The sequence below is a fragment of the Xiphias gladius genome, chromosome 7, assembly GCF_016859285.1.
Source record: "Xiphias gladius isolate SHS-SW01 ecotype Sanya breed wild chromosome 7, ASM1685928v1, whole genome shotgun sequence".
Classification (NCBI taxonomy): domain Eukaryota; kingdom Metazoa; phylum Chordata; class Actinopteri; order Istiophoriformes; family Xiphiidae; genus Xiphias; species Xiphias gladius.
Window position 1 is genome coordinate 11,091,803 of NC_053406.1, and position 13,223 is coordinate 11,105,025.

Genomic DNA, 13,223 nt, shown 5'->3' on the forward strand with positions numbered 1-13,223 from the left:
ATTCTTTTATCTGAGCCGACAGCTTTGTCAGATGGAGTTCAAAACGCTGTGGCCTTCTGGGAGATCTGGTTCAACGCAGAGGGGCAGAAATTATCTCTGGGACGTGAAGCTATGGCAGTAAAGTGATAGAATCTCTTTTGCCAAGAGTGGCGTATGCTTAATTACAGCGAAAAAGTACCCATGATGTGATCTTACCTTTTACGGGCTATTTCATCGCCAGTTTCCTGCACCCCTCTCTCTCTCACTCACTCCTGATAAGCCAGCATGCGTAAACAGTAGGCCATTTTTTTCCTCCAAAAGCCTTTTTAAACAAAAAGCATATTTTTCATGCACTTGTAATAAAACAAAAGTGGCTTTCGAAGTACTGAGATAATTTTAAGTAAACCAAAATCATGTCTGAAACAACTTCTTTTCCTATGAGTATCTTAAAAAAAAAAAACAAAAAAAAAACTCTGCAGCAGTCTGGTAAGCATACACAAGGTTTGGCTTCAAAAAGAGCTACTTCTTGATCTTAGCATTTAGATGTCTTTTGGCGTGCCAGCTCCTCATTTGTGGTACTGCTCTGTGCCGCAGCACCCGACCTTATGTGTAGAGGGCTGATCCAGCAGTGCAGCGGCCACCCAGAGCTCAGTGGATGGATGGCCTCTCTGGGCCTGTTTGACTGGAAACAGGTGTGTGTCATCTGAAGATGAAGGCCCCGCCGATAAACATTATTGGAGAACATCTGCTGCTTGTCACAACATAGGGTGAGCTCGAGCGTTCCCCCCATCCATCAGCCACACCGGAGAGTGGGTGGTGGGGGGCTCCATCCTCCGCTGGCGGGCCCATTCACCCATCACTCACCTCGGGGATGCTGGATACGGGGGTGCATGTTTGGTCCAGGCACCTGCCTGCCTCTGCTGGACCACAGCCACCTCTGGCCGATAGAAGAGAAAATGCTCCGGCGCACATGAAAAATGCCTTAGGGATAGCACTCTCTCTTCCTCTGACACGGACACCCCACACACACAGAAGAGCAGGCACATACACACACCTTACACCACCAGTGTACCCTGCACAGGTGCCTCCCACTCCCCCACCCACTTTAGACTACTGTCAGGGAGGCAGACATGGCCTTAATGCTTGACCCTTCTCAGGCTGATGAGAGATGCCTGGTAGTAGCCTAGCACAAAAACACACACTGACATATCCACACACACAGGATCCCATAGGTCTCTCTGACAGCTGGAACCTCTTTCCCCCTTCTTCTACCGCCATACCTTACTGTGCCCTCCCGCCCCACTAACGGATCACACAAATCAGTACCATGCAACACTGCATTCAAAGCACACAAGTCAAAAATATACAGTTAAAAGAGGGTGTCCACGTATGTTTTGTTATTTATTTGGTTCATGGCTCTTCCTCTCTTTGTTGTAGTCAAAACACAACCACAGATGATAGACATATCATGGAGGAAACAAAAAGACAGCGGGAAGATACAGTTAAAACATAATTTATCAAATCATACAAAATGCATCAATGTAGCATAACAGACATAGGTATGCTATCAGGAAATGGGCACAGTAGGTTATGACTGATAAATGACCTGAGATATTATACAAACACAGTTTTTTGTAAAAGTTGAACTCAAATCAAATGTACATGTATGGTAAATGATAGCAGTAGAGATATGGGACTTGTAATCTTTGGGTAAAAAAAAGGCTTCTAATTTTGTATGACGACAGAAGTGTGTCCCAGTACTGCAGAAAAAGTATTAACATCAATAGTATCATTTTCTGTAAGACTACCAAACTCTGTATCAGCTGCTGATTCGATAAACACAAATCTGAAATGAGTGCAATTGCATGCAAGTTGTGCCTGCAGCATTTCACGACCAGCACAGCACACTACATGAGAAAATCCACCACCAATATGATGCCATTAAATGAAGAGTGTTCCTCATGCTGGTAAATGAAGCTTGTTCACGTCATATTCAGAATTGAGAAATAACTTACAGGTAGACAATATATTCACAGACATCTGTAAAAGGTGGGTGTATGAACAATTAAATAAGTTGAGGTGAGGATGAGTCCTTTCCTGTGAAAGAGTCCTATGGCGAATGAACGAACCAATGATGGGGGTTGGATTCTTTTGGGAAATGCTGCAGTTCCACAAAAACATACAAGGCAAATATGTGAAAATCAAAACATAACATTTTGTCAACAAATTACAAGCAAGGGAATAAACACACACAAAAGAAATAGAGTATGTAAGTAATAAGATTCCCTTTGTATATGACGGAGACAGAAAACCCATTTTCAGTGTTTTGTGGCATGAACTACAGATTAGTTGGATGAGGATGCAAACACTGTTTGAAGGGTATATGTGGTTGATTTACATCAAGACAAAGTTCCGCGTAAAAAAAAATAATTCAGTAATTTTATTTATCTGATCTTTATATTCAACTCCTATTCTACTCAAACCTCTTTTGCTAGTTGTTACTTCACTTGGATGTTTGACCTACTTTGTACAGTGATGTATGTGCAGTTTGAGACTGTTTTCACAGTAATCTGCTGAACAAGCAAAGTGTCTCTGTGCACAACTTAAATCTGATTTTCAGACATATACTGTAGGTACGATCACGGTTTTGTGACATCAAAACTTGTTGGAAAGTCAATCATGTTTCACTAAGCAACTTACAGACGTGTGATATGGAAACCTGAAGCCTCCAGTGCACACACACACTGAGAATGGACGTTTCCGCGAAGCAGGTATCTTGTGTTGAGTAGTTAAACTTTAAAAGGAAGCATCTCTGCATACTGATGTAATTTTCGGTTATTTAACCTGGTAATAAATTTTGTTATGGAAAATAAAATATCGGACATAAATTATTATTCAAACCAGAGTTTTCTATATATCTTAAAATATGTCTGGAGGTGAATTATCCTCTGCTTCAACATTTACGGCTCTTCTATTGGACCATATTTTTGTAGCTCACGTGCCTGCAGTCCCTGTATGTGTGGATCTTGGTGTTTTATTTTTTAGAATAAGTATATAAGTTACCCATATATTTCTAAATCTGTTTCGGAAGCATTTAATTTTCACCAGAAATATGCTTGGTATTCCGTTATACTAACCATCAAGTTTTTTGTGGGCACAAACAGAAAAAATAAATGTTGGTAGCGGATGTGAAGGCTCTCCAGTTACATGAAAGTCTCACACTCAGTCACATGTCTTGTCCAAATGCCCTTAAGAAAGAAACTGAACTCTTAACAACTCATTCAACGTCAAACTGGAAAGCAAATTGACCACTTTCAATCAGCAATAGTAACAGATGTGATGCAGGCATTTGTGTGTATTGCTGAGAAGTCTGTCTAACCCTGGACTTTAAATCTTACACAGTCTGGGGTAGGTTTAGATTTTATGGTCCTTTGAGGGCCCCTCATATGCCAGGTTCACTGGTTGATTATCTTGAGCTCCAGGCTCTGTGACGGAGTAGTAGTTCCTGACAGCTGAGTACCAGTTTCACAAAAACATAGTAATACCAGCATCACCTCTACCAAGATGATCTTCACACAGCCAAGCCCTGTGTTTGAACGTCCAGTCAGGAGTTTGCACCTCTGCTTGGGTTATGTGGTTTTGCTGCCTGCTCTTCTCTTTCTCTGGGACACAGAGAAGTTCAACAGTCCTGGGGTTTGGTGTAGCAGTGCTGAAAAGGGGAAGAAAAGCAAGAAGACATCAGCACTATTTGAAAATCAAAAGCAAATGTTCTGGGGCTTCTGGAGGAGAAGTAACTGGTGCGTAGGCTCCCGTGTGCTTGGCTTTGAGGAGGTAAAACGAAGACAGCCTCGAGCTTGGCTCCATGCTGGGTGCAGATTAAAATAACTGTCAGGAGACAGGAGCAACTATTGAGGGAGACAGGGTGACACACAGAGTGATGGAGCTCAGCCTCTCACACTTCATGACACAGTACTTCACTAAAGCTGGTTCAACTTTACAGCCCGTGACCCTGTGTGTTTGTGTCGATGTGTGTGTGTGTCCGTTTTGTTTTAGCTTGAGAAAGTCTGCGTGTCTGTGTGTGTGTGTGTGTGTGTGTGTGTGTGTGTGTGTGTGTGTGTGTGTGTGTGTGTGTGTGTGTGTGTGTGTGTGTGTGTGTGAATGGCAACAGGAGCTTAGCTATACCTTCACTACAGGTGGGGCCCAGCCAGGTGAGTGGACAAAGACATCGCCCAGTCAGCCCATCACAGCGGGCTCTGTGGGAACACTGGCATGGCAGGGAGCAGTCGGGGCCAAAATGATCCCCACCGCAGTCTGAAATAGCGGAAAGTTGGGAGAGACTTTAAAAAGGAAAAGTTTCTGTGTGACAGACACACACAGTTAGGGGCCCTTTTGTCTGGCAATTAAATTTCAGCATCTATTTTCTATTAGTCATGTTAAGAAAAGGATGGTTCCCTCATGGGGATGTCTACCTTTTTCACATCTCTGTCCTGTCCTTCCTGGGGGACAGAGGCACCGTCCAGTCGATGGGTCACATGGGGCCTCACCAGAACAGTCACATGACTTTGCGCAGCCCAGTCCAAAGCTGCCAGCGTCACACCCTGAAAACAAAAAACACAGATACACACACACACGTGGTTGTACTGATGTAGTTATGAACTTTAATTGTCTACATTAATTACACAACCCTCAAAAATGATGGACTATCAGCTCATTGGTGAACATACTTTTTTAGATAGGAAAAGGTAGGGGTTGCACTAAAATCTACTTCTGTGTTTTCAACATTTATATCTTCTACAAAATGCAAGACCACACACGTGACTGTACACATTCACACAATTAAGGCATAAAAAAACAGATACACAAGTGCATATAGCTAATAAAAACAGATTCACTCACATTAACAAGTGCATCTAGTGATAAGAAAATGTGCAGACACATTTTCTCACACAGAAACAAATGTACACAGACAGAGCCAGTTCAGTCTCCGGAGCCTGTGGCTGCCTTACAGCTGCTCTGCAGTGCTACGTCATGGCTCCTGCTGGGACTGAAGTGGCCATTTAGGCGCTCACACTGTGGCTGAGAGCCCCTTGAGCAGGCAGGAGGGCACAGGGATGCAACAGGAACACATTAAGAAGTCGAGAAACACCTGTCTCTCGTCAAATAACCAGCCTGCCTGCCTGCCCACCTACCTACTAGTCTGTCCTTCTGCCTGCCAGAGCACACTCACAGTCTTCTGGAAATCTCTTATTCATTCATGCTCATATCTGCCCATGTACAACTTCAGTAGCTATGGAATCCAGGTGGCTGTTTCGTAATGAGCACAAGCTTGTGACCGTGAGCATGACGGGGTTTGTGTCTTCGTGGTGCTGCTGAAGTCTAAGTATCTCAAAAACATAAAATACTTGAAATATGAGATATCTATTGTCCTTAAAAGGCACTGCAACTTTACAATTGTGTCATTCAATCAAAATCTTTCTGTATCATTTTATATTTAATAGTTTTTGACACATCTTGTCCTTTTGGCAGCCCACTGAAACTATTAACATATAGTTTCATGGATTTCAGTTGATAATTAACCTTTAGATACTCATATGTACTCACGTCTCTGGCATTGTTGCCCATAGTAGCCTGGTAGACATACACACTGGCCTGTTACGTAGTCACATTTCTGTCCAACCTTACAGTCACAGGTATGGGCACAGTTCACTCCAAAAAACCCTGAAGGGCATCCTGGGAGAAACACAAGAAACAGTTTACTGGTTACAAATGGCCATGTAATCATGTTGTATTAAGGTTCATTCAAGTCACAAACTGTCGACTGTTTAACAAGGAAAGTAGAGAAAAAAAAACTGTATCTATTTCAAATTGTCAGGGAGACAACTAGTAACCTTATCACCTCGTTTCTTTTTGTATTATAAGTGAAGGTTTGCATACTGTGTTGACAGGAGTGGCCGTAGTATCCAGCAGTACAGCTGCAGGTGCCAGTAAAACGATCGCAGGTCCCATTGTTGAAGCATGGACAGTCTTGTGCACAATCAAGCCCATATTTTCCCTGTGAACAGGCTACACGCACATAAACACACACACACACAAACACACACACACATTGAACAGGATTGTAACCTCTCAATTACCAAAATAGTGGTACACATGAAGAAACAGTGATCCTAAACAACATGATTCGAGTGAAATATTTACATTGAATGCATTGATGGTCATAAATATATAAGTGAGTTTTGAGGTGTTGTTTTTATGTTAGCTGAGCCGAATCCAGTGATATTAGAAGGTAAACTACTCCAGTGTTTCGAAGCCATTTCTCCAGCAGTTCTATTGTTTGTTGTTGTTTTTCAGATTTTTGATTTCCCATGAACAGAATTCGGTTTTTCTTTAGTTCTGATTATTTTCTGTTGTGTCTACTGCCTCTGAACTTGTACCTGTATCACAGTTTGGCCCAGTCCAGCCCTGTCCACACCTGCAGGACCCATCAATGGGGTCACACAGACCCCCGTTTTGACAGCTGCACGTATATCTGCACCGTAGGCCGTAGCGTTGTCTCGGACATGCTGGAGAAATATTCAGAAAACATCAGACCAAGACAAAAACTTCGGGCCCTTCTGTTCTACTCAGCAATCACAACAACTAGTGTAACACAATGATAACACAGTGCAGAGCATGTGCTCTGTCTATCTGTCTCTTCACACACACACGCACACACACACACATTGAACAGGATTGTAACCTCTCAATTACCAAAATAGTGGTACACATGAAGAAACAGTGATCCTAAACAACATGATTCGAGTGAAATATTTACATTGAATGCATTGATGGTCATAAATATATAAGTGAGTTTTGAGGTGTTGTTTTATGTTAGCTGAGCCGAATCCAGTGATATTAGAAGGTAAACTACTCCAGTGTTTCAAGCCATTTCTCCAGCAGTTCTATTGTTTGTTGTTGTTTTTCAGATTTTTGATTTCCCATGAACAGAATTCGGTTTTTCTTTAGTTCTGATTATTTTCTGTTGTGTCTACTGCCTCTGAACTTGTACCTGTGTCACAGTTTGGCCCAGTCCAGCCCTGTCCACACCTGCAGGACCCATCAATGGGGTCACACAGACCCCCGTTTTGACAGCTGCACGTATATCTGCACCGTAGGCCGTAGCGTTGTCTCGGACATGCTGGAGAAACATTCAGAAAACATCAGACCAAGACAAAAACTTTGGGCCCTTCTGTTCTACTCAGCAATCACAACAACTAGTGTAACACAATGATAACACAGTGCAGAGCATGTGCTCTGTCTATCTGTCTCTTCACACACACACGCACACACACACACATATACAAAATTGCACTAACCACATTCATGTTTATTTAAGCAACAGTTCATTAAAGAGATGGCAAAGTAGTCTAATTTGGCGCTGATATAAAAGAATAATCATGTTTCTTTGGGTAATTTAGATTGGGAACACAATAAGCAAGCTGTCTTTGATTTCCCTGTTTATTTATTTGCTTCCTTGCCAAATCCAGCGACACGGAACACAGAGAACGAGCTACTTAAAGGTTTCTGTAAACATTCAACAAGAGGAACTGAAGAGGTGGGATGTCCACATTCATGCAGGAGGTTAAAGAAGAGAATATTTAGCACAAACAGCGCTGGAAAGCCCCTCTTGCAATCCATCTGAATTGCTGATAAAGGGAGAGATTAAGAAAACCCAACTCTGCCTCTGTTTCTCGCAAAAAACAACCCTGTGATCATCAGAGGCCTCACACTGAGGAAATGGAGAATTTGTTACTTAAATATACAGTGAGAAATGTTGAAAAACACACCCCCCTTTTTAGTGGTGGTTTCTCACTTTCCAGTGAGTTCTCCTATTTCTGAAGAACTCATTAGGGCCAATAGTTCCCACTGATGCATGTCAGGCTCAGTGGTGACTCTTTGTATACTCAAGAGAATGGTAAAAGATAAAAGGCTGAATACAAACCATGTTCGATAGCTATCTCAAAGCGGAATGATGAATTGCCTCTTGTAATTTAGTAGATAGCAATTTCTTCTTGCCTCAAAAAAAAAATTCGTTGAATTTTATAAGTGCCAGAATGTATTCTATTTACTGTATAGAATGTACTGCATAGATCCATTATAAAAAGTAATACACTTTCAACCGAACTTTATATATTAATAATTGTGTTTTTGGTTTTAACTCATTTGCTAATCCCTATCTTTACTAATTAACACATCTTGACTTCTGCAAAAAATATTGCTTAAATATCAGACTTATTCCCTATGGCATAATATGCTCCATGTAACCTTTCAAATTGTTTAGTTATATCATAAACAAAAGGACTGGTGGGTCACAGCTCCTTAGAACAGGCCAATTACCAAACAAAGACATCAGTTTAAAGTTACCTTGTTGGCAGGACTGTCCCACCCTACCAGGGGCACAGATACACCTCCCAGTTGTTGGGTGGCACTGCCCTCCTTCCCCACAGGAGCACCGCTTAGCACAGTCCTTCCCATAGTACCCACTCAGACAACCTGCAGAAATAAACATGCCTTCATTCACACAAAACTACGTATCAAAAAGTTATGAGGATAAACATCTTCATATCATGGTAATAGAGGGGTTCCGAAAGACTCTTCTCCATCCTGGAGTAGAGACAGGTGCGAGGTTTCTTGACTTACCTGAGCTGCAGTCAGCTCCAATGAAGCCAGGAGGACAGTAGCAAGTCCCGGTCCTGAAGTCACAACGACCACCATTGATGCAGCTGCATCTGGACTTGCAGTTTGGCCCAAAGGTCCCTGCGCGACATCCTGGAGCCATACCATGACGACGAGAAGGAAAGAGAAGAAAACGAAGAGGGAAGGTAACTGCTGTTATTTTGTTTAAGTATTTGATCCAGTTTTTTTAGGTTTAGGTTATTTTACTTGCAGAGTAAAACTGACGGGTTAGCAGAACTATCAGTTTTGCTTTGTGCTTGAGGGAAATTATATGTAAAAATATGAACATTTTACAATCAATTATAAATGTAACCAACCACATAACGGCAGGTAAATAAAATTTCACTAAATTTCTGACTGGCTTACATATATGAATAATATCCTGTACGAATCTTTAACTTCAACGGAAATCTACAAATCGGGCCAAATATGTACCCTGCTCCCATGTTTTTCCCACCCAACTCCCTGTTCAACTAAAGGCATATTAGCACTTGCCCAATATTAATCCACACTGACAGCAGAAAAAAAGCAGCATACTTACGTAGCTCACAGCGTGCCCCGTGGTACCCAGGTAAGCAGCTACATTTCCCCGTCACAGGATGGCACTGCTCTTGATCACCTGAACACTGGCACAGCTGGCTGCAGTTTTGCCCGAAAGTGCCAGCGGGACAACCTGAGATAATACATTAAAAAACATATCCCATATTGTAGATGCTACATTGGTAAAATTAAAGGAAACCAAACTTCATAATGCACTTTTATATTTTGTCTATATCTTCACTACATTTTTGCACACCAACAATGAATGAAAAAATGAAACTCCGTCATAATCGTAAATCATTGCAATCTGCAGCTAGTGCATAGTTTTGATTAATTTAAGACAGCAGATAGGGCCTTATACATGCACACGTTCAATGGTTTGTGGGAACAAATGCAAATGCGATTTCCTTTTTCCTCCTCAGATTTCTCTGTTAACGTACTGGGACATTCAATATTGACTGGTAACAAAACCAAAACTCCCAGCAACTTTCCCTGGTGCCCAAACCCAGATGGACGCAGAGGGACATTCTTTCACACACTCTTTCTGCCTACATACGTATACGCTCATCACAATAATGAATGGAATCCACAGAGAATCGGTCATAGCGAACAAGATGAATCTGTGAACCGAACATGTTTTTGGGTGAGACCGCAGCACTCAGCTACTCAGTCAGGCAGCAGCAGGCGGCATGGGGGACAGATAAGAAAAGACTCCAGACTAAAGAGGCAATTACAGCGCTGTCATTATGCATGTCTGCCTTCCAAAAGCCCTTATCCGCCGCCGAGGAGACAAAAACAATGCCTTCTGTTTTACTTGGCAACCGGTGTGTAACATTTATCAGATGTCTGGGGAGTGTGTGAGGAGGGGGGGGGGGGGGGGCGTAGAGGGAGTGGGGAGGGGTTGAGTAGTGAGGCTGCTTGTATACAGTCCTAAAGGGTATGGTCTAAATAATGAAATAAAGTCCTGTGACAGTGAGGCTTTAGTGTTAGTGTAGAGTGCTTTTCCTGGAATTGAATAAATACTCATCTCTCCCCGGAGGACTCGGAAAAGAGGAAATTTTAATTGGTATTAACAGAAGGATTCTTGGTGATCACTTCTATCCCATGATGCGTTTTTTTCTGAATGGGAATGGTGCATTCCTGTGTGACAGTATTTTTATCAACAAGGCACAAATGTCAGCCAGATGCTTTTAAATGCATGACAGTGATATTAGCCATGTGCCAAGGCTTTCTCAATAACCAGTTATACATAAAGCACATTTGTGTGATACAAAATTTCCACTTATGATGCTTTCTACAAACAGAGCAAACCAGCTGTTGCTCAACTTACCATTAAAATACAAACTTTACCAGGAAAAACCTTTATATTTGTGTAATTAAGTTTTGTTTTGGCAAGATAGATTATTCTTTTTATTCTTACTTTTCTCACAGCCAAGCCCTGTGAGTCCAGCTGGGCAGCCACAACTCCCCATCTCATGGTGACAGGACACCCCAGCCTGGCACTGACATTGCCGGGCACAGGAAGCACCATAGGACCCCGGGAGGCAGGCTGGGAGTCGACAAACACACGCGGGCACACGCGGGTCAGTTTACGCTCATGTTTAAAGCTCCTCTATCGCCAGTTTCATTCACTCGCAATTTTTTCAGTCCTATACACACTCACGTTTGTCACACCTGGCTCCTCTACAGCCTGGCTCACACTCACAGTGGCCCGTCACACAGTGACAACTGGAACTATGGATACAGTCACACCTCTGCTCAGAGCCCCCTCCAAAGAATCCCTTAGAACAGGCTGTCAGACAAAACCCACAAGCCTTCACGTTCAGCATGCAACATCAGAGCCTGAAAACAGAGCTTTTCAAAATTTCAGGGTTTTTTTTTGTTTTGTTTTGTGCTAATTGCACAAATCTTTTTGACACAGCTAGTTTTATGATTCCAGGACTAAGTAACCCCTCAGTCTTGTTTTGCTGCTGCTACACAGAAATGTTAGCAAATGCAGCACAAATGCAAGGTGAGAGAGAAAGGCTTTATTTCTCCACATTTTTCAAGACTCATCAGCAGACAAAACTGCCTAATGGCAGGTTAGCTATATATCTCAATCTCTCAATGGAACAGGTGATAAAAAGGTTATAGATAATACTGTACACTATGCTGATCAAAAGCGAAAAATGCTAAATAAAAACTGATATGTTGTAATACAACAGTGCTGATGTGAAGTTCAGGAGGTCATCTGACTGACAGAGACCCCTATCAAACCGGGCTGACACACACATCTTCCTGTCACCTTGTCACATCTCCCTCTGTTTGTACAACTGCAGGCCTGGGCGCAGTTCTTTCCATAACGTCCTTCCTCACACTCTAGGAGTGGTTGTCTGCCTCTATTGACTGGTGATCTGATTGACTGGTGATCTGCGCAGGGTGTAAAACACCTCTCACCCAATGTCAGCTGGGAATGGCTCCAGCCCCCTGGCGACCCCCACAGGATAAGCAGTATAGCTAATGGGTGGATGGATAGTGCATAGTGCAATAGTGCAAGAAATTTTCAAATTGTCCCAAGAAGGGGAGTGGATCTTGACAGTCAGGGTTGCTTTTTTAGCCAGTCTTTGCACATCTGATTATTCGGGAAACAGGGGCCTACAAAAGAAATGAAAGTTGACCCCAACACCTGCAATTATAATAGGTTTCCAATGAATACTATTTTTTAGTTATAAGACTTGCATCAGGTTATCTTCATATGTGAGATATGAGAAAAACAATCTTCAGTAAGGTAGTTGGATTCACATGGACTAGCCGACTTCTGAAATGGTGATGGAGTAGTCCATTTGAAGGACTATACAGGGTTGTTGGCAAGTTTTAGCTCCACTACAACAAATCAGGTCTATTTTTACATTTTTGCTTATCATTTTCAAAGTCATGTTAGATTATAATTTAGTTTTGGTTCAGCTAGTTTTTGATTTTCTGATGTATTTTCTTTGTAGTTCCAGGCTTCCATTTTTTTTGCCGATGTATTTCTGAACAGCGTTAAAATCACTTATCAGACTCTCGAAACTCACTTGAGCTGTGCCATCCATAACAACGAACATCAACTCTGCATTCATTTTGTCAACGTTATGCTATCAGTAATACAGTTTAAAAGCAAGGTTTAAAAAATTCACCGCCGCACAACCCCCCGACGGGCCTACAGCTGAGCGTGCAATCCCAGTAGTAGGGTCCTTTAAGAAAGGTGTGGCAAACACCATGACAGCCTTATTCACTGTCATTCTGCGGGAATGAGTGATGAGCTACTCACGCAGTTGGCAGCTGACTCCAGTCCACCCAGCCGCACAGCTGCATCGCCCGGTGACGTGGTCACACCTGGCTCCGTTCTGACACTCACAGGTCTGACTGCACTGCTCTCCAAAATGACCCTCCGGGCATTCTGCCCACACAAACCGCATACGCAAGCAGGCACACATACACACACACACACGCACGCGCACACGCACACACACACAGACATACGATAGCATAACACAGCAGACACACAAGCACACACACAAAACAAGTTCAGCTGCAACAACTGCAGCTACATCCACTGAAAATGCATACGGACATTTTGGGGCATTAGGACTTTCAGCACACATATTGTAAACTTTTTGATGATCAAAGTCCATGATGACATTTGGAGTCTCAGAAAGAGGAAAATACGCTAATGACAGAGATGCATCATTAAGTCATGCTAGTGGCTTTCTGCTGACTCTGGCTCTGGTAGTTAGGACCACAAAATGGCTGTGGCAAGAGGAAAGTCTTGAATAAGACTGCAGAATGACAGACTAAGAACGTTAGTGGGCATTTCACTGGACTCATTAAAACAACGGCATGAAATCCTCAAGAAACGTTAGCATGAGAACACTGATTGGTTAGGTACTAAAACACTCTTCCAAGTTATGTTCTCCCTTTCCTAATGTTGATCACTATAAACACGTGGGTGCATTTATCCAGAATAGACC

General features: G+C 42.5%; 1 protein-coding gene across 1 annotated transcript in view; it reads right to left on the bottom strand.

The window, feature by feature from the left end:
* Window positions 1-2,877: 2,877 nt before the first annotated feature.
* The window catches only part of megf6 (multiple EGF like domains 6), a 56,978-nt gene continuing 46,632 nt past the window's right edge, over window positions 2,878-13,223 (bottom strand). Inside the window, exons 25-37 of the mRNA XM_040131242.1 lie at window positions 12,524-12,652; window positions 11,480-11,643; window positions 10,898-11,048; window positions 10,655-10,783; window positions 9,236-9,367; window positions 8,659-8,787; window positions 8,383-8,511; window positions 7,028-7,156; window positions 5,914-6,042; window positions 5,581-5,709; window positions 4,449-4,577; window positions 4,162-4,290; window positions 2,878-3,688 (exon numbers count right to left, since the gene is read on the bottom strand). Of these exons, the coding sequence (XP_039987176.1) occupies window positions 3,609-3,688; window positions 4,162-4,290; window positions 4,449-4,577; window positions 5,581-5,709; window positions 5,914-6,042; window positions 7,028-7,156; window positions 8,383-8,511; window positions 8,659-8,787; window positions 9,236-9,367; window positions 10,655-10,783; window positions 10,898-11,048; window positions 11,480-11,643; window positions 12,524-12,652 (1,688 nt within the window). The 3' untranslated portion in view covers window positions 2,878-3,608. The remainder of the gene's footprint in view (window positions 3,689-4,161; window positions 4,291-4,448; window positions 4,578-5,580; window positions 5,710-5,913; window positions 6,043-7,027; window positions 7,157-8,382; window positions 8,512-8,658; window positions 8,788-9,235; window positions 9,368-10,654; window positions 10,784-10,897; window positions 11,049-11,479; window positions 11,644-12,523; window positions 12,653-13,223) is intronic.